Source organism: Ornithorhynchus anatinus, chromosome 17, assembly GCF_004115215.2.
Source record: "Ornithorhynchus anatinus isolate Pmale09 chromosome 17, mOrnAna1.pri.v4, whole genome shotgun sequence".
Lineage (NCBI taxonomy): Eukaryota > Metazoa > Chordata > Mammalia > Monotremata > Ornithorhynchidae > Ornithorhynchus > Ornithorhynchus anatinus.
The window spans coordinates 12139675-12159679 of NC_041744.1; the positions used below are offsets into that span (position 1 = coordinate 12139675).

General features: G+C 41.7%; 1 protein-coding gene across 4 annotated transcripts in view; it reads left to right on the forward strand.

Moving 5' to 3' along the window:
* The window catches only part of VMP1 (vacuole membrane protein 1), a 107330-nt gene that overhangs the window by 20341 nt on the left and 66984 nt on the right, over window positions 1-20005 (forward strand). For all 4 annotated transcript variants that reach the window (XM_029081811.2, XM_029081812.2, XM_039914405.1 and 1 more), the window contains exons 2-5: window positions 1797-1895; window positions 2694-2829; window positions 6805-6895; window positions 8108-8218. In XM_029081811.2, coding sequence (XP_028937644.1) covers window positions 1823-1895; window positions 2694-2829; window positions 6805-6895; window positions 8108-8218 — 411 coding nt within the window. In that variant the 5' untranslated portion in view covers window positions 1797-1822. The remainder of the gene's footprint in view (window positions 1-1796; window positions 1896-2693; window positions 2830-6804; window positions 6896-8107; window positions 8219-20005) is intronic.

Below are 20005 nucleotides of genomic sequence, written 5' to 3' on the forward strand. Positions count from 1 at the left end.
TTCAGTTCAATCGTATTGAGTGCTTACTGTGTGCAGAGCACTCTACTGAGTGCTTGGGAGAGTATAGGGTAACAAGAAGTAGACACATTCACTACCCACAGCGAGTTTACAGTCTAAAGGATGGGCTTACAGTGTAGTCTAATCTAAAGTAACATGCATGATGTCTTGTGCCTCTCCCTTTCTTTAAAAACGGTATTTATTAAGTGCTTATTATATGCCAGGCACTGTTCTAAGCTCCTGGGTAGATACTAGGTAATCAAGTTGGACACCGTCCCGTCCCACATGGGACTCACAGTCTTAATCCCCATTTTACAGAGAAGTGAAGTGACTTGAACAGGGTCACACAGCAGACAGTCAGTGCTTCTGGCATTAGAACCCAGGTCCTTCTGACTCCCAGTTCCGTGATCTGTCCACAAAGCCACCCTTATTCCTTGACCAGTAATTGTCATTGTTCCCCTTACAGTATTTTGCTAAATATACAACAGACTCATGACTCCCACTCTTAGCAACCTTGTCAAGGTGAATATTGAATGCCTGTGCTTCCACATGGTAGACCCCCTAGCTTCAGTAATTTAATTTGACAAATAAAACAGCAGAATGATCTCTTGTGGGAGAAAACTTGAACTGTGGGAATTCATGGAGCTGCTGTTTTCCTATAAACAATCTAGCGTAGTCAGCAAGATTGCTCCAACATACTTTCTGCTGCAGGCTTAAAAAAAAAAAAACCCTTGAGATTCCTTAATGTTTAGTGGCAGAGTGAATAAGTGTTTGCCTGCAGCCCTGAACGTGCTGAAACTACCAGGTGTTTTATCTATTGATGTAAATATAATTTTTAGGATATGTATAAGCCAAATTAACACCATGATCTCCATTATGGTTACTATATCAGCTGCTCATGGCTCAGAGGAGACACAAGAGAGCAGTAGTTTAGAATAATGGAAATACCGTTAATTTTATCATAATTTATTCATTTTTGCTAGTGGACGCCACAAAGTAAAACTCACCCACTTGGCCGTAGACATATTCTCCAGCTAGAAGGCATATAGAGGAAATCTAAATGGAGGTGGCGGAGTTCATAGAGCTGCATTCAGCCTGCTTTGGCTTCTAATCTGTGACTTGAAAACCGGCCAGTGGTAGGCAGAGAGGGAGCTTGCTCCTTGCTCAGCAGTCTCTCAGAATGGTTTATATAAATAGTAGAAGTAGGAATAATATTTAATGAGGCCCTACTGGGTTCAGTGCACTGTACTAAGCTCTTGGGAAGTTAAAAAACAAGCAAGTAGCTCATGCACCACCCATAAAGAGATTACACTGAAATGGGGGAGAAAAAAATGAAAATATTTACAAATATAAACTATCGGGTAAATGTTATTCTTTGGCGATAGGCAAGTCATATAGTCTCTTGATCTGCAATTATTAAACAGAATGCTGATTAAAAAGTTAGTCTACAAAACCATACCTGCCAGTAACATTTATGGTTTTCATGGGAATCGTTGTTCAGTCAATCACTGGTATTAATTAAGCACTTACTGTGTGCAGAGCCCTGTTCTGTGCACTTGGGAAACAGATAATAGAGTTGGTCGACACAGTCTCTGCCCTCAAGGAGTTTATATTCTAGCTGGGAATCTAGAGGAGTTGCTGTAATCTTTCTAAATTTCTGAATTAGTGATTTAAATGAATACTTTGATTCCTGTGATTAGTGTTTAGGGGTGGTGACTACAAAAAATTGCCTCACAATTTAAGTTTTTGTTAAAAAGTCCAAGTGCTTGTCTTACAATAGGATGTTTTAAAATTTTTAGGTCCTCAAGAGTAACAGATCTATGAAATGGCAGAGAATGGAAAAGATTGTGAACAGAGACGCATAGGAATGAACAAGGAACATAATGGAAACTTCACAGGTAAAGTAAAATGTGATTTAAAACCAAGTATAAGCCTGAGACTCAGAAGGAGATACGGGTTGGGATCTGTGGTGTGTGTTTTGAGAAAACAGTAGATTTAGGCTAATAGAAATACTACAACTACTATAATTTATTGATCAGCATTGTTAGTGAAATCCTGAGAAAAACGAGAGACCGGGATTGTTGCTTCATTATCCAGCACTAATTTTTCATTGTGGTCATCTTGCTTCTCCTCTGAGGTTTTCCTGGCTGGCTGTCTCCCCAACCTTACAGCCGCACGAATTGTGGCTGCTTTGCCAGAAATGCCTAACACGTACCCGTGCAGAGCGATCACCATAATTTGTGCTGCATTAATGGAAACAATAAAGGATTTCCTCCTTCCTCCCAAATAGAATTTCTGGTTATTTCTAATTGTGTTGCTATGGTTTTGTTTTATTTTTAATGGGTATCTCTGAATTACAATTCCATCCCATTGCAGTTCTTCTGCATTGGAATAGTTCCAAGGTTTTTGGAGGCAGTGCCACAAACCTTCAAAAACAACCATCAGAGTCTAAGTGGGCAAAGCTCTAATGTAGTAGTTGACTTTTCCTAATACCGTTAATAAGTGTTTGCATCTTCAACGGTTGAGTCTGACCCAAGAGTTGATATGAAGATATCATAGATATCATAGAGCCAAGTTGGACTCAGTCCCAAATCATCGGATCAATTTTTTTTTTCCTGATTTTTTTGTTTGTATTGAAATGAGGTAGGAATTGGGAAGTATAGCTTTATAATTTTGCAATGTCGTTTTGTTTTCAGATCCCTCTTCCCTGAATGTAAAGAAGAGACGAGATCGGGAAGAAAGGCAGAATATTGTCCTATGGAAGAAGCCACTCATTACCTTGCAGTATTTTTCCCTGGAAATCCTAATAAACTTGAAGGAATGGACCATAAAGTAAAGCATGTTAAGATTAACTTTATATCTTGCTTCCTATAACAGATCTGTTGAATTTTAAAGTCAGTGGAGAAATATGTTTTCTTTATAAGGAAATCAAGAATTGCAAATATTACTAAAAATTGCAGATGTCATTTTGTTATCTAAAAGTTACGTTGTCTAGTATTATTTTACCCTGATTCAGGAGAAAAGATGTTATGTTTGACTAAAATCATGCCATTTTGTAGAGAAAATGGTACTGAAGGCAGATATTGTTTATTCTCGTGGCCACATATTAATGCGAATCACAAATCATATTCCTTGTGAATATGTAAAAACACTGACTTGATTTTTCCCAGTCCTTCTTAGGACAAAGTTCAGGAAACGTGGAACTTTTCTTAGCAGTTGAGATGGAGAGAACTTTGCTACAGGAATTTGTTACTTGTGAACTCCCTTGCTCCTGATGTGGTAAAAGGCCAAGGCTTCTCCTCTATCTTATCAACCACGCCTTAGGAGACCCTGCTCACATAGCAGTAATAGCGTTTACTGAATATCCATTTACTACAGTGCCCTGTACACCCATGAAGGCTAACGGCACAGATAAACCAGTCCATATTAAGTCTGGGTGGGGAGATAATTAATCAGTAGCATTAACTGAGCACTTTCTGTGGGCAGAGACTGCACTAAGGTCTTAGGAGAAAACTGAACTATGTACATGATCCCTGTCCTCAAGAGTTTCCAATCTAGCTGGGGAAGCTGACATTCAAATAAATTGTGATAATAGCATTTATTCATTTGGTACTTAAGTGCTGTAGGGTTGGAGGCGATTGTGAATAAGGGTTTAGGTGTCAAGGAAGGCCTGAAGTAACAATTGGGGGATATAGGATGGGGAAATTAGAATTGAATCAGGGAAGGGTACCTGAAGAAGTGATTTCCAAGTGGTTTAGAAACATTATCCAACCTTGGCTTCACTGACACTGACCTTTCCTGGTTCTCCTGTTCCTCTGACCTCTCCTCCTAGCTCTCTGACTCCTCCTCAATCTTTTTTGCAGTCTCCTCCTCTACCTCCCTCCCTCTGACAGTAGAGGAAGCATCCCTTAAGGCTCAATTCTGAATCTCCTTCTATTCTCCTTCTGCACCCACTTCCTTGGAGAACTCATTCGCTCCCATGGCTTCTTTGTACAGATGATTCCCAAATTTATCCTCCAGCCCTGACCTCCCCCCTGCTCTACAGTCTCACATTTCCTCCTGCCTTCAGGATATCTCTACATGGATGTCCTGCTGACATCTCTACATGGATGTCCTGCTGACACCTCAAACCAACCTGTCCAAAATAGAACTCCTTATCTTCCTATCGAAACCCTGTCTTTTCCCTGCCTTTCCTATCACTGTAGATAGCACCACCACCCTCCCTGGCATGTGTAACTTTGGCATTATCCTCCATTCGTCTCTCTCATTCAACTCACATTTTCAATCTGTCACCAAATCCAGTCAGATTTGCCTTCACAACATCGCTAAAATCTGCCTTTTCCTCTCGATCCAAACTTTTTCTATAGTGATCCAAACAGTTACCATATCCTGCCTTGACTACTGCATTTGCCTCCTTGCTTACCTCCCTGCCTCCTGTCTTTTCCCAGTCCAGTCGTTACTTCACTCTGCTGCCTGGATCAGTAGTCTAAAAAACAGTTCAGAACACATCTCTCCACTCAGGCACCTCTGGTCGTCCATCCACTTCCACATTAAACCCACCCACTTCCACATCAAACAAAAACTCCTTATCACTGGCTATAAAGCACTCTGTCAGTTTTCCCCCTCATATTTTACCCCATTGATCTACTGCAACCCAGCCTGTTCACTTTTCTAACACCAGCGGACTCGTTCCTCAGTCTCATCTATCTCTCTGCTGACCCTTTGGCCACATCCTGCCTCTGGTCTGGAACTCCCCTCCCTCCCCATTCATAACCAACAGACGATCACTTTCCCCACCTTCAAATCCTTATTAAAATCACATCTCCTCCAAGAGTTCTTCTCTGACTAAACCCATACTTCTACTCCCCCTCCCTTATGCTGTGTTTTTGCATTTGAATTTGTACTCTTTATTCATGCCACCCTCAGCCCCACAGCACTTAAGTACTTATCCGTAATTCATTTTAATGTCCGTCTCCCCAGCTAGACCATAAGCTCCTTGTGGGCGGGGAACGTGTATACCAACTCTGTTGTATTGTACTCTCCCAAGTGCTTAGTACAGTGCTCTGCACACAGTAAGTGTTCAATAAATGCAACTGATTGATCGGAGATGGGAGAGATTGGAGATGGGGGGAGATCAGTGAGGAGGCTGATGCAATAGTAAAGCCAAGTTATCCCAATTGTCTGCACAAGTGTGGTGGAGAGGAAAGAACACATTCTGAAAATGTGGAGAAATTACTGAAAGGCATCAGACTGAATATGGTGTGTTGAACTAGAGGAAGGAGTGAAAGATAATACCCAAGCTGTGGGTTTTAGAAACAGGGAGTATGATAGTGTTGTCAAGTGATGAGGTAGGGGGAGGTGAGGAATCGCTGGAGGAAGATGAGGAGTTCAGTGTTTAACACAACGAGATAGAGGTGCGGCAGGATCTGGAGGCAAGAGGAAATTTGAAATTGCAGAACAGGAGAGAGGTCAGGATTAGTAAAGTAGATTTGGCAATTATCTAAATAGAGGTAGGTGGTGAAAACATGGGAGTGGTTGATCTCCCCAAAGGAGTGAGAACACCTACAGTAAGGGAATGGGAAGTAGAGGAAAAGTCAATGAAAGAGACTGAGAAGGACCTGCCAGAGATAGGAGGAAAATAAGGAGAGAACTGTGTCAGAAAAAAATCAAATATTGTCCCCAGAAGTAAGCAGTGGTTATAGTTGCTAGTCCTCCAAAAAGCCCTATGAAATTTTACTGTGAAAGCTGGTTAAATGCAATAAGAGAATCCCAGTGATGTTTCCGCTCTGCTGAGGTCTAGAAAAACACTGCCATAATTGGGAGTGAAGTGCAGTTCTTCATGAGTTGATAAAGAGAGGGTGTTAAATAACATACTTCATCTATATGCAGAAATGTCATTGTGGAAAAATTTTGATGTCTCAACAAAATAGACATTTTATCCTTTGCCACACCAGAGAAAAAGAAACCAAACCAATGACCCCCTTTGTAGGTGTTGCTATGGAGTGTGTGCATAGGAGATCTTCCAGACTTTAAATTTTCCTTTGGCCTCTTATTTGGACTCCTTCTGGATGGCATCTGATGAAAGGGACTGTGTAACTCTTGTCAGTGAAAAGATCAGAACTAGTAATAATTGAATTATTGTAAACTTAAACAGGTGGATAAGTGCATCTAAAATACATGTTCACTTTTGGATGTCATGTTGGCATTGTGCTTAGTACGATGCCTGGCACAGAGTAAGTATGTAAATTTAAAAAAATTGAAGGATCACGGTGAGAAAGGTGATATATGAACCAAGTCCAGGTAGTCATGCTACTGTGGCTCCATTCCTACAACACCAAGGTCAAAATGTTTAAGGGAGCCGTAAATAATAATAATGATAATAAATTTGGTATTTTTTGGTGCTTACTATATGACATGCACCATTCTAAGCGCTGGGGTAGATACAATCCAAGTAGACACATGCCCATGTGGGGCTCACAGTCTGAGTGGGAGAGAGGTCAGATACTTAATTCCCATTTTACTGATGAGGAAATTGAGGCAATGCGAAGTTCAGTGACTTGACCAAGGTCACCCAGCAGGCCAGAGGCAGAGCCAGGATTAGAATCCAGGTCTCCTGACTCCCAATCCTGTGCTCTTCCCTCTTGATCACACTTGCTTTCTCTGTGGCAGCACTCTCAGTGCATAAGTAGATGTCTTTGCCAGTTTTTCCCAGGCACCCAAGATTCCTAACCTAAGCATTGTTTGGATAAAAACTCATATATGAAGCTGAGAATGCAAGAAACTGATTTTCGCTTGTTTATTTTTAAGGTTGTGGCATCGTCGAAGCCTTGTGGTGTCTTTTTTATTGCTGCTTGCTGTGCTTGCAGCTGCGTATTATATTGAAGGGGCACATCAACAAGTAAGTGGATAATCCAAAACACTTTCCTCTTTTGCATGACCCTTGCCTTCCTCCCCAAATTCCAAACTGAGCTTTGTCAAATAGGTCACCTTGATTTTCTAGTGTTTTTCATCAATCTATATGCAATCCTCAATATTTGTGTTTGCATCAGTTTTTCAGGCAGTGTTTTATTCTTCATATAATGCAGCTCACTTTCATCCTCTAAAGTCTCCGCTTCCTCTAAAGTTAGACACTGATTATGTTTCCCTAAAGTTATAGAATTTTCCTGACTACCATAAGGATTCTGAATTGTCAGTGTTGAAACTTAGACTCAGAGGCCCCTTTTGCCTTCAGTGAAGCCTCTTTGATGATGTCCAATCTGAACAGCAAGATTTTGCTGCCAAATCCACATTTTGCTCAGCCTAATCAAACAGGCTCATGTATAGGCAGAAGTCTTTGGAGAGGAATGGAGAAAAGCTGACTTCATTTGTGTTATAATTCAAGTTCAGTTTTTCAAAAGCTGGATGAGATTATGTGGCGTTATGTTTTCCTTATAAAGAAATTCAGCTTGGCTAAGGAGGTAAGTAAGCTTCAGACAACTTTTTAAAAGTGGTAAATTGTTGAGTCAAGTGTTTTGAAATGAAACAACTTGCAGACAATAATTGCCCAAGGTACAGTTGTTTTTTTTTTGTTGTTGTTGCAGTGGGGAGTGGGGGAAGTCGGATTCTGAAAAGAAACCTTGAGTCCTACCTCTATATTGTCCTGTCCTCCAGAACTCTGGGTTGTCTTTAGTCTGTTCTGATTTTAAAAAGATGCCTGTCACTTTGAATACTTCTTTCAGTGGCATGGAACTGCATCTGTCATCTTATTATTGTTCTTGTCATTGAAAATCAAGGGTAGATGTTGCCTCAACTTCACCTGATGCTTAACCTTGCCATTTCAGTAGGGGAGGATAAATGAGTCATTTAAAAAGATTTTCTTCATTTGGTTACCTTTTGGATTTATCAATAGCCCTTTGTATAACCTATAAGAAGTATGGTGGCTAGATAAGATATCTTAGGCTAATTAACTGCATCATGAATTGCCCTTTTCTATCTTCTTCCATTGTTTATGACTTCCCACTCAGGAGTTTAATTGTGCATTTTCATCTGTTTTGGAATTTTAACTGCTAAACTGAATACTGGGGGCTTTTTCCTATTCTAACAATTCAGACTTCTGCATTTTGTTTTTCAGTATGTGCAGTATATGGAAAAAAAGTTTCTTTGGTGTGCCTACTGGGTAGGCTTAGGAATTCTGTCTTCTGTTGGACTTGGAACTGGTCTACATACGTTTTTGCTCTATCTGGTAAGAGTGACTTTCTACCTTTTTATCTTGGATAGGTTAAGTGCTTACTATGTGCTTACTATGTGCAGAGCACTGTTCTAAGCAGATAGTTGGAGGGGCGGGGATATCCTGAAGTGTTAGTTTCTCAAGTTAAATGACTCCCAGTTTTTTTGTTTTTTCTTTTTGTGGTTTTTAAAAGTTCTGTAATTCAAGACTTGCTTGAATGATAAAACAGGATAAAATCATTGTTTATGAAGTAGTCTACAACTATGTTCTCATGTACAATCATGAAGAAAATGTTGTGGGGATAAACAATCACAAGCTGATGTTAAACTATGTTCTCATGTACGTTCATGAAGAAAATGTTGGGGGGGAAACAATCACAAGCTGATGATGGGCTTTTGTGCCTTCATGCAAATTTGCTCTTGAAAAACAAGGGTAACAATTACTGATATGAGATATTTGCAAGTGGGTTAAACAAAGGGTAAGAGCTTGGACAGGACAACCACCCCCAAGCTCTTTGTGGGTTTAGGAAACTGAAGCAGCACAGAGCCTTCCCCCTTTCCCCATAGCAGCGATATTGCCAGAGTCACACCCTGGCTGTTTCCCAGATCTCTTCAACCCAGCCCAGAATTTATCCCAGCCTAGTTTGTTTCCTCTGAATCTGCTTCTAACCCTGGGTAAGAGCAGTCTCCGGAGGCAGTGGTGCAATATCAGTAAGGGCTGGACTCACCTTGCCAACAGAAACATGCATAATGTCATGGCATTCATGACCTGGCATAATCTCTCTAGAGGAGAGTCTGCAGCAGTGTCTTCAGACTCTGAAGCACCTTTCAGCCAATAATAGAGTGATAAAGGAACTTCTCCCAATGCAGTATTAACAAAATATCAAAAGTAAGCCGTCAGTTCTGCTTTTTTATTACTGGCCTGTTTGAGTAGCCTCTGAGTATTGGAAGTTATTCGGTCTAAGTCCTTTGACTGAAGGAAATGACCCACTTTTTAATTTACAATAATAATAAAATTATGGTATTTTTTGAGCATTTTCAATGTGTTAAGTACTGGAGTAGATAAAAGGTTATCGGTTTAGACACAATTCAGGAGGTTCGAGACAAATGGAAGCATTACCCTTTGTATTTCAGCAGCCCCTCTTAGGAGATAAAATTTCAAATTTCCTATTGAAATAGGAAACATCCCAAATAACAGTTCATTTACAGATTCTGATATTTAGAGATCCTGAAGTTGGTTCCAAGACCATCAAACCTGGAAAAAAGAAAGATTTGGTTGATTTTCACAGAAAATGGTAGGGAAGAATTTGTGTTTGGAATTTAATTCCTTTGTTTTTCATTTTGAGATGACAGCCCTTTGAATTACCCTGAAAATTCCAGGCCAAATGCCCACACTTAAGGATTAAAGCTATTCACAGTCCTGCAGCTTAGAGGTGGATTATGGAGCAACCAAAACATTTCCTTTTCAGACTTGAATGTAGTTTGGAGACCCCCTGCAGTTCCTCAGAAAAGTGATCTTTTTGAAAATAATGATATTTATGTCCTTACTATGTGCCAGACACTGTACTAAGCGCTGGGGTAGATACAAGATAATAGGGTTGGACATAGTTCCTGTCCCATTTAGGTTTCACATTCTCAATCCCTATTATACAGATGAAGGAACTGAGGCCCAGTGAAGTGATTTCACCAGGGTCACATAGCAGACAAGTGGCGGAGCTGGCATTAGAACCTAGATCCTTCTGACTCCCGGGCCCAAGCTCTGTCCACTTGGCCATGCTAGTCACATAGCTTATTGATATTTAGGAGTACTTTAATTCTACAAAGACACCATAAGCAGTTAAAGTAATAAGCATGTTGTTGAAGGACCGAATGAAATTTTGTATTTTAGCTCGATTGCCACTAGGTGGCACTGCAAGTGCAGGCAATATTCTTATTGTGCATAATAATAATGATAATGGCATTTGTTAAGCACTTACTATGTGCTTACTATGTTCTAAGCTCTGGAGGGGGGTACAAGGTAATCAGGTTGTCCACATGAGGCTCACAGTCTTAATCGCCATTTTACAGATGAGGTCACTGAAGCCCAGTGAAATGACTTGCCCAGAGTCACACAGCTGACAAGCAGCGGAGCCAGGATTAGAACCCATGACCTCTGACTCCCAAGCCCGGGCTCTTTCCACTGAGCCACGCTGCTTCTCCAAGTGCATATGGGCCGTTTATTTGCTTCTTAAGAATTTTTGTGCCTTATCCATAAAGGATTAGAATTCTTAATTTTGTTGACAGACCCACACTATCTAGTGCATAGATTTTCCTTTTGGATAGAATTTTGTGAAGGATTTTTTGTGAAATAGACCATTACCTTTTGCTTAAGGTATTAGTCCTCATAAAACAGTCAGTCAGTCATTTATTGAGCACTTCCTGTGTGCAGAGCACTGTATTAAGCCCTTGGGAGAGTATAATTATTATTATAAATTAAAAAGTGGGTCACTTCCTTTAGTCAAAGGACTTAGACCAAATAACTTCCAATACACAGCAATAAACACATTCCCTGCCCACAATAAGCTCAATCAGTGATATTTATTGACTGCTTACTATGTGCAGAGCGCTAAGCACTAATGTACTAAGCGCTTGGGAGAGTATAATACAACAGAAAGATGAAAATCAAAGATCATTCCTTTGCAAATTATATTGCACAAAGGAGCGCTCCTCAAGATAGTCCTTTGTGCCACAGTTGCGGGAGTCTGGGAACCTAAAATAATTGACTTCTTCAGACTTTCATCACTGCGCTAGATCTACTTGGTACTCTGTTCTTGCAAAACAGAGAAGGCCGCTAGTCACACTGATGCAGGTTACAAATTTTTTCAAAGTGTACTTTTAGTATTCAGTATTTAGTTTGGCCAGTAGCCGATGGAAAGTACCTGTTAATAAGATCGGGAAGAGCTGAGTCGGTAGTACCTGCCTCCTTTAGCTTCTATGTAGTAGTAATTTTATCATGTTCTTATTGGGTGTACTGCACTGTTCTAAGCACTTTGGGGGAAATTCAGCAGAAGTACAAGACATGTTCCATGCCCACAAGGAACTTACACTCTAACTTATAGGGAGCATCCATTATTCAGATATTTTTAACTAAGAGATGTCTTTATATAATTTAAACCACAAAGGGAGTTCATTACTCAAGAGTTTGGGGTGCTATCATGATAATTAAGGATTTACTTCTTGTTGATTTCATAGTACTTCTTACCTAGATCTCCAAATATGTATATATGTGTTGATGTGTGTGTGTGTGTGATTTTATTCATCATGGAAATAAAATCTCTGTTCTAGTAGCTTATTAAAAAAAAAGCCAGGAATAATAATTATTATTATTATTAATGTTCAGTAAATACTTACAGTGTGCTGAGTCCTGTACTAAGGGCTTGGGTAATTACAGAAAAATGGATTGAGACTGGCTCCTGGCGTCCCAAGAGACTCAGTACAGGAAGTTAACCCTGTAGCACAATGGGACTATCATCCAGACAACAATGAAAATACCAATAGTAAAATGTAGAAATTCAACCAAGGAGCATGTTAAAACCTGCTTAGTGGGGCAATACTCAAGAACTTCCACACTTCAGGCAGACAGTCCATAGGTGAGAAACAACTCAAACAACATTTTGACCTCTATGAAGGTCACTTCTGTCCCACCTCTGTCCTGCGAGAATGGGGCTTCCCTCCTGCTATGTTGGGTGGGAAAATGGAAGCTGTGCCAGGCATTACACTGATACCTCTTGATGTAAAGATAAATCAGCTTATATTGTACACACAAATGAACATGGGAAGCAACATGGCTGAGTAGAAAGAGCATAGGCCTAGGAGTCAGAGGAACTGGGCTCTAATACCAGATCCATGTGTCTGCTGTGTGACCTTGTGCAAGTCACTCAACTTCTCTGTGCCTCAGTTACCTCATCTGTAAAATGGGGATTAAATCTTACTTCTTCCTATCTAAACCGTGAGCCCCATGTGGGACAGGGACTGTGTCCAACCTGATTAATGTGTGTCTACCTTAGCTCTTAGTACAGTGCTTGTCACATAGTAAGTGCTTAACCAGTACCATATATATATATACATATGCACATATATATATATTTATGTATTAATTAATGTTGGTATTTGTTAAGCGCTTACCATGTGCAGAGAACTGTTCTAAGCGTTGGGGTAGATACAAGGTAATGAGGTTGTCCCGCGTGAGGCTCACAGTTAATCCCCATTTTACAGATGAGGTAACTGAGGCACAGAGAAGTTAAGTGACTTGCCCACAGTCACACAGCTGTCAAGTGGCAGAGCCGGGAGACGAACCCATGACCTCTGACTCCCAAGCCCGTGCTCTTTCCACTGAGCCACGCTGCCCTATGTATTAGAGAAGCAGTGTGGCTCAGTGGCAAGAACCTGGGCTTGGGAGTCAGAGGTCATGGGTTCTAATGCCCCCTCTGCCACTTATCAGCTGTGTGACCTTGGGCAGGTCACTTAACTTCTCTGTGCCTCAGTAACCTCATCTGTAAAATGGGAATTAAGACTGTGAGCCCCACATGGGACAACCTGATTACCTTGCACCCCCCCAGCACTTAGAACAGTGCTTGGCACATAGTAAGTGCTTAACAAATGCTATTGTTATTATTATAAAAAATTGGTAGATGAGATCCATACCCATAGGTAGCTTATGGTCTGCAATGGGAAAAATACATTAAAATAAATTACAGATAGGGGAAATAAGACAGTATAAAACCATGTATTGTTTTCTTCTACTTCAGTGCTTAGGAGTTCAGCAAGGCTAGTTGGGAGGGAGGGAGAGAACTGGTTGAGAGCCTGAAAGCTGATTATAAGGAGTTTGTTTGATGCGGAGGTAGATGGGAAACCGTCGGAAGTTCTTGAGAAGTGGGGAGGTAGAGACTGAATGGATTTTTCAGAAAAACGATCTGGACAGCAGAATGAAGTATGGACTGGAGAGTGAAGAGACAGGAGACACGGTAGCAGCGAGGAGGTTGACACAGTAAGGAAGGTGAGAAATAAATGCTTGGATCAGTGCGATAATAGTTTGGGTGGAGAGGAAAGGGCAGGTTCTATTTATGTCATAAAGGAGGAATGGACAGGTTTTCCCAACAGGTTCATTGGGCAGGGTTAACGAGACAGATGAGTTGAGAATAATGCCAAGGTTATGAACTTGTGAGATAAGATGATGAGGTTGTCTGTGGTGATGGCAAAGTGAAGGGAGGACACTGTTTGGGTGGGAAGATAAGGAGTTCAGTGTTGGGCATGTTTAGTTTGAGGTGTGGGCAGGACATTCAGGTAGAGATGTCTTGAAGGGAGGAGGAAATTCAAGATTGCAGAGAAGGGAAGAGTTCAGGGCTGGAGAGAGAAATTTAGGAATCATCTGTGTAAAGATGATAGTTGACGCTGTGGAAACGAATGAGTTCTCCGAGGAAATGGGTGTAGATGTAGAAAAAAGTAGAAGGGGACCCAGAACTGAACACTGAGGGACCCTTCCCTCCCCCCACTGTCAGAGGGTGGGAAGCAGAGGAGAAGCTGCAAAAGAGACAAAGAAGGAGCAGTCAGAGTTAGAAGAACTAGGAGAGGGCATTGTCGGTGAAGTCAAGATTGGATAATGTTTCCTGAGAAGGGTGGTCCACAGTGTCCAGAAGGGTAGAGGAGGAGTAGGATGGAGTGGAGGCTGTTGGATTTGGCAAGAAAGAGGTCATCGATGAAAGAGGTCATCCGTGGAAGGAAGAGGGCAGGAGCCTGGTTGAAGGGGATCAAGCAGAGAATAGGAAGAGAGGAAGTGGAGGCAGTGAGTGTACACAGCTGTACTACTTGCAAACTTGCAAACAGAAACAAGAAGTCCTTGTTTTTGTTAGACTGCCTGTAATTATACTTTTCCAATATTGGATTATCAGGTATCAAGAGATTCGACCTATTCTCAGCCAATACCCACATTGAGCTTCCCGTCACAGGAACCCGGTATGAATGGTCCATGAATACTCGTTTACTCTCTGGCGTCCTAGAAGTTATGCAAAGAGTGAAAACAAGGGCAGGGTCACTGCTGCATCTCCCCAGTAGCATCTCCGTCTACTTCGCTCTTAAGCGGTATGCATTCCAACCTATAAAAAGATCTCAAACGGGCCGGTGCGTTGTATGTAGATATTGTGTATTCGTTAAGCGCTTGCTATGTGCTAAGCAGTGTACTAGCGATGGGGTAGATACAAGAGAATTAGGTGGAGGCAGAGTAGACCAGTGGGAATGGGAGCTTGTGTTCTGTCCTCTACCTGTGGGCCTTAATGTGATAATGAGTAGTTTATTTCCCCTTCGTGCTGTGGTGCGTTCGTCTGTTAATTGCGGATACCTTTCCCCACGAGGGATATTGTCACAGCATGTTCTGGGAGCTACAAGTTAAAGATGCTTTGAAAGAGAGTACTAACTGCTTTTTGAGGAGGAAAGAAGACTTAAAGGAATAGTAATCAATTCTGCCAATTAAAGGTGGTAGAAAAATCAACAAACTATAAATTAGGTGCCGAATGGTAGATGGTACTATAGGTTTTTACATCCAGTTATTAAACAGCTAAGAGGCTCGAGAATTGGTCCTATGGGGAGAAAAAACCTCATCTCTTTCACTTACTATATGTGCACTCCCAAGGCCACTGATTGTCCGTTCACATGTGAAATGGGATAATCATTTGCTGCATTGGGAGGAAAGAGCATGAGCTAGTGAAAATAGCTCAGGTGAGAAACTGAAAAATCTGGATTCCAGTCCTAGCACCACCGCTGATTATGCTGTGACTTTAGCAGATCGATTAACCTCTCTCAGTGCTTCAATTTCTCCGTCTATTAAATGGGGAGAACAATCCATTTCTCCACCCCTAACCTTCCATTAAAATATTGAAAATATCATTCACTGGCATAAACTCCTGAGAAAGAAGTGTGTGTTAGTAGATTTTCTGTGAGTGTTGATGCATATTGAGCTGAGTTGGATTTTGCTTTTTATGGTTCTTTAGCCTACAGACATGTGATTTAACTGCCCTGCTGTAACCAGTATTATTAACTGCTTTCTTGAAGCATCACCCCTGTGTGTCGAGACCGTCTGTTATTTTTACAGACAAGCCTTCCAAATGAATTTGATGTAGCTGTTATTTGGCGAAGTGGAGGGATGATTTCACTAGCTCTCTGAAAATAGTCATCTAGAGCTGGAAAATTGTCACTGGGCAAGCAGCCTGGTCAACAACAACAGGAAAATTATTTTCCCCACCATAACACTGCTGCTTTGTATGGGAAAATTAGCCTTGGATATGCTGTTTAAATGCACGTGTAAACAGCACGAATCACCAAAGTACAAGACAGGAAGATGACCAGAGGGTTTGTCACCGACTGTCTGAATGTGCTTCTAATGATTTATAGGGGTTTTGTTCTTTCTACAAAAATAAACTGATGAGTTGACCGAGTCCCCCAGTGCCCTTTAATAGACCTAATAGCATGAAACACTAGATGGAGCAATTGCCTGGCATATGACTCATTGGAAAGGCCCCTGAAATACTGAATTTCCAGTTCCGCACAGCCTACAGAGAATTACGAAGAGGAACGCGCCACACAGCCACATTAGAATAGAAGCTCAAAATACTTGATCGGGTTCCAAAGGTCGGAAATATTGTACAGGCAACTTGTTTTGATTTGTTGTATGCTCTGATTTCCAAATTCTCCTGCATTTGGAAAGTCAAAGCCAAAAGAGTTTCTGTGATTGGTTATTTTGGGGGGCTTGTTGCATTATCCGTACCCTTGTCAACAGGTAAATATGGAGAATTAATAATAAAATAATGTGATTCTCTCATCCTGGGGACTATTTTCAATTACATAGAAAACCACAGTGACCTATCCTTAATGATTTTGAGAAGTCAGGTAGCGCTCTTTTCTGGATAATGTAGCTTTCTGGGTAATGGTAGCTAATGGATTTTGCACGAGGCGCACTCCTGACTTTTTATGTGTCTTTTTACCCTTTTAATGAAAAAGTTCTTCTCAACTGTTTCATTGTTGAGAAATTATGAGTTAAGAGAAATCTGCACCTTAGGTGACTTTGAGCAACTGTTTATTTAAAAATAGTGATAACTGGGTTTGCATTTTACCCATCAAGGTTTCTTTAAAATGCAGTATCTTTTCAGCTGCGTACAAAATGATAGCTAGGCCAGTCATCTATTTAGAACATCAAAGGATAAAACCATCTTCAGGGCTCGAAATAATCTCAGAAGGAAAAGCTGCCTTTCCAAGCAACCACTTCTACGGCTCGTTGTTTTTAATCTGACAGAATATTTCTGTATTGTTGAACAAGAGAATGTGACCGAGAATGAACTTGGGTGCAGATCTTGATTTATGCTTATCTGGATTAAGTACATCATTGTGAGTGCAAGACTTGAGACAGGGTTCCCACAGCACAAGGCCCTCCTGGGCGGTGGCTGCCCCAGCCATTTCAAGGACAACCGGGGGATTGCGGAGGGATTTAGGGGGAAGGGGGAGGGTTCTGTCCGTGGCTCCCCAGACTTTTTAACCATTTCCTATATACCATCGTTAGCGGGGTTTACTCTCTCCCCAGAGGATAGTGATCACTTTCTGGGTATTTCTTTAGAAAACAGCTAAATGGCCAAATATAGTAAATTGCATCTGGTTTTAATAGGTTTTTGAGGTTGGGGTTATTTTGCCGTTGAAACACGCTGTAAAGATGGAATGACTGGGTTAATGTCTGTATAACTCTCATCATTTAATATTTATTGAGGACAACTGGGTGCAAAGTCAGCGCTTTTAAGAAGCAAATATTTCGGGATGTTCTAAATACTGACAGGATTCCTTTGTCGTATGTAGAAATACTATAGTTTAGTCTCAGGTTTTCTCTCACGCTATCCCGTTATCCCTATGGAAATATTTTATGTGTCCCTCCCACTCCTCCCCCGCTGTTCCTCTTTGATAACATAAACTATTAATGTTGGTGGTGAGGAGTCAGTACAGCCAGATTCTTTTCTCTCTCTCATTTTTTTTAGTGAACAAGGCATTTATTTTGAAAACTCCTTTAAATTATCCATCTTGGATTTTTTTTAAAATTTCCTCCTACTTCCTTTAGCTGTCTTTCCGAAATCCAACACTTTCCAGCAGTGTGGCCCTGTGGATAGAGCGCGGGCCTGGGAGTCACAATGACCTGGGCTCTAATCCTGTTTCCAAGTGCTAGGTAGAGTGCTATGCACACAGTAAGCACTCAGTAAATACGATTGAATGAGTAAATAAATGGTCCCGCCACTTGTCTGCTGTGTGTGTGACCTTGGGCAAGTCACTTAACTTCTCTGGGCTTCAGTTTCCTCATCTTTAAAATGGAGATTAGGACCTTGAGCCCCATGTGGGACATGGACCATGGCCAACCTGATTAGCTTGTATCTACCCCAGTGCTTAGCAGAGTGCCAGGACATAGTAAGCATTCAACAAATACTATAAAAAGAAAAGAGAAACTGCCAGGAGGGGTTGTGCTGTCAGTGCTGAAGGTTCTGACCAGAGAACAACGAGGACATCTTGTCTAGTAGGCAGACTCAGCAGGAATTCTGAAAATGACTGGCTAAATGTAGGCCACAGGCCCTGCAGCAGTAACCGAAGTGGTGATTCTTACCATCACCAGCTGGTTTGTGTCCCTTTGGCCCAGCACTGTCACTGGGGAGCAGCATGTCCTAGTAGATAGGGCTCGGGCCTGGGAGTCAAAAGGACCTGGGTTCTAATCCTGGTTCCTTCACTTGTCTGCTGTGTGACCTGGGGCAAGTCACTTAACTTCTCTGGGCCTCAGTGACCTCGTCTGTCAATGGGGGATGAAGACTGTGAGCCCCACTTGAAGCAACCTGATTACCTCATATCTACTCCATTGCTTAGAACGTTGCTTGGCACGTAGTCAGCACTTAACAGATACAGTTAGTATTAGGCTAGCGGCACTTTGGCTGTAAATAGGTTTTGTGTATAAGATTCTTGTGCCCATCACAATGTGTGACACCACTTCCCACCCCCCTGCTTGTTACACCCACTGCCCTAGTAGAAGCACGACTGGCAGGGACACGAGAATGTGAGTGATGTTGGTCAAACCACTGGTTAAATAACCAATTCCTTTGTGTAGTGTTTTGGTCCGAAGTTTTTGTGACTAAATTCTGCCTCATGCTAAATTTGTGACTTTATGTTTTCAAAACAGGGCACCCAGCGGCCTAGAGCAAAAGGTTTCCATTTTTGAAACAGTGCACACAACAGCCTAGAGTCAAAGGTTTCTCTTAGAGCTTCCTAACTCCCAGTAGTTACGCTAACAATTTGGGCTGAAGAATTGACTGAAACTCAGAGCCTACTGGATAGAGCATAATCCTGGGAGTCAGAAGGACCTGGGTTCTGATTCTAGCTCCCCTACTCTCATGAGCACTTACTGGGTGCAAAAAGTACACTGTAACAACAGACAGACACATTCCTGCCCACAACAAGTTCACAGTCTAGAAGGGGAGACCGACATTAATATAGATAGATTAAAAAATAAATTACAGATAAATGCATATGTGCTCTGGGGGTGGGAGGGAGGAATGAAGGAGCAAGTAAGGGCGACGCAGAAGGGAGCGAGAGGAGAGGAGGGTTCAGTTAGGGAAGGCTTCTTGGAAGAGATGTGTCTTCAACAAGGTTTTGAAGCGGGAGAAAGCAATTACCTGTGGCATATAAAAATAAATAAATAAATGTTGGTATTTGTTAAGCGCTTACTATGTGCAGAGCACTGTTCTGAGCACTGGGGTAGACACAGGGGAATCAGGTTGTCCCACATGGGGCTCACAGTCTTAGTCCCCATTTTACAGATGAGGGAACTGAGGCACAGAGAAGTTAAGTGACTTGCCCACAGTCACACAGTTGACAAGTGGCAGAGCTGGGATTCGAACTCATGACCTCGGACTCCAAAGCCCGTGCTCTTTCCACTAAGCCACGTGAGGAGGGAGGACATTCCAGGCCAGAGGTAGGATGTGGGCGAGAGGTCGGCGGTGAGATAGATGAGATGGAGGTACGGTGAGAAGGTTAGCATTAGAGGAACAAAGTGTGTGAGGTGAGGTTGGAGGGGGCAAGGTGATCAAGTGCTCTAAAGCCAGTGGTGAGGAGTTTTTGTTTGATGCAGACCCCGGCTCCGCCACCTGTCAGCTCTGTGACTTTGGGCAAGTCACTTGGCTTCTCAGTGACCTCATCTGTGAAATGGGGATTAAGACTGTGAGCCTCATGTGGGACAACCTGATTACCCTGTATCTACCCCAGTGCTTAGAAAAGTGCTCGGCACATAGTAAGCGCTTAACAAATGCCAGCATTATTACCAAGTACCAGAGGTGGATGTGCAGCCACTTGCCAGCTGTGTGACGTTGGGTGAGTAACTTCACTTTTCTGTGCCTCATTTACCTCATCAGTAAAATGGGGGTTAAGACCATAAAACCCCATGTGGGGTATGGATGGTGTCCAACCTAATTAACTTGTGTCTACCCCAGCACTTACTACAGTGCCTGGCACATAGTAAGCACTTAACCAATTCCATAAAATAATAAATTTTAAAAAACCAACAGTAGGGGATTCTCCTTTTTCATGATAAACAGGACTCCCCCATGACCGTTTGGGGATCGATGTGGATATTATATGTCATGAATGAATCACTTGAGGATTAGTATTGAATTCTTCCATGCAAGCTTTCATGATGTTCAGTGAGGAAATGGAGGCCTGCAGGTTAAAGAACAATGATTTAATGACTAGTTCCTAGTATCCC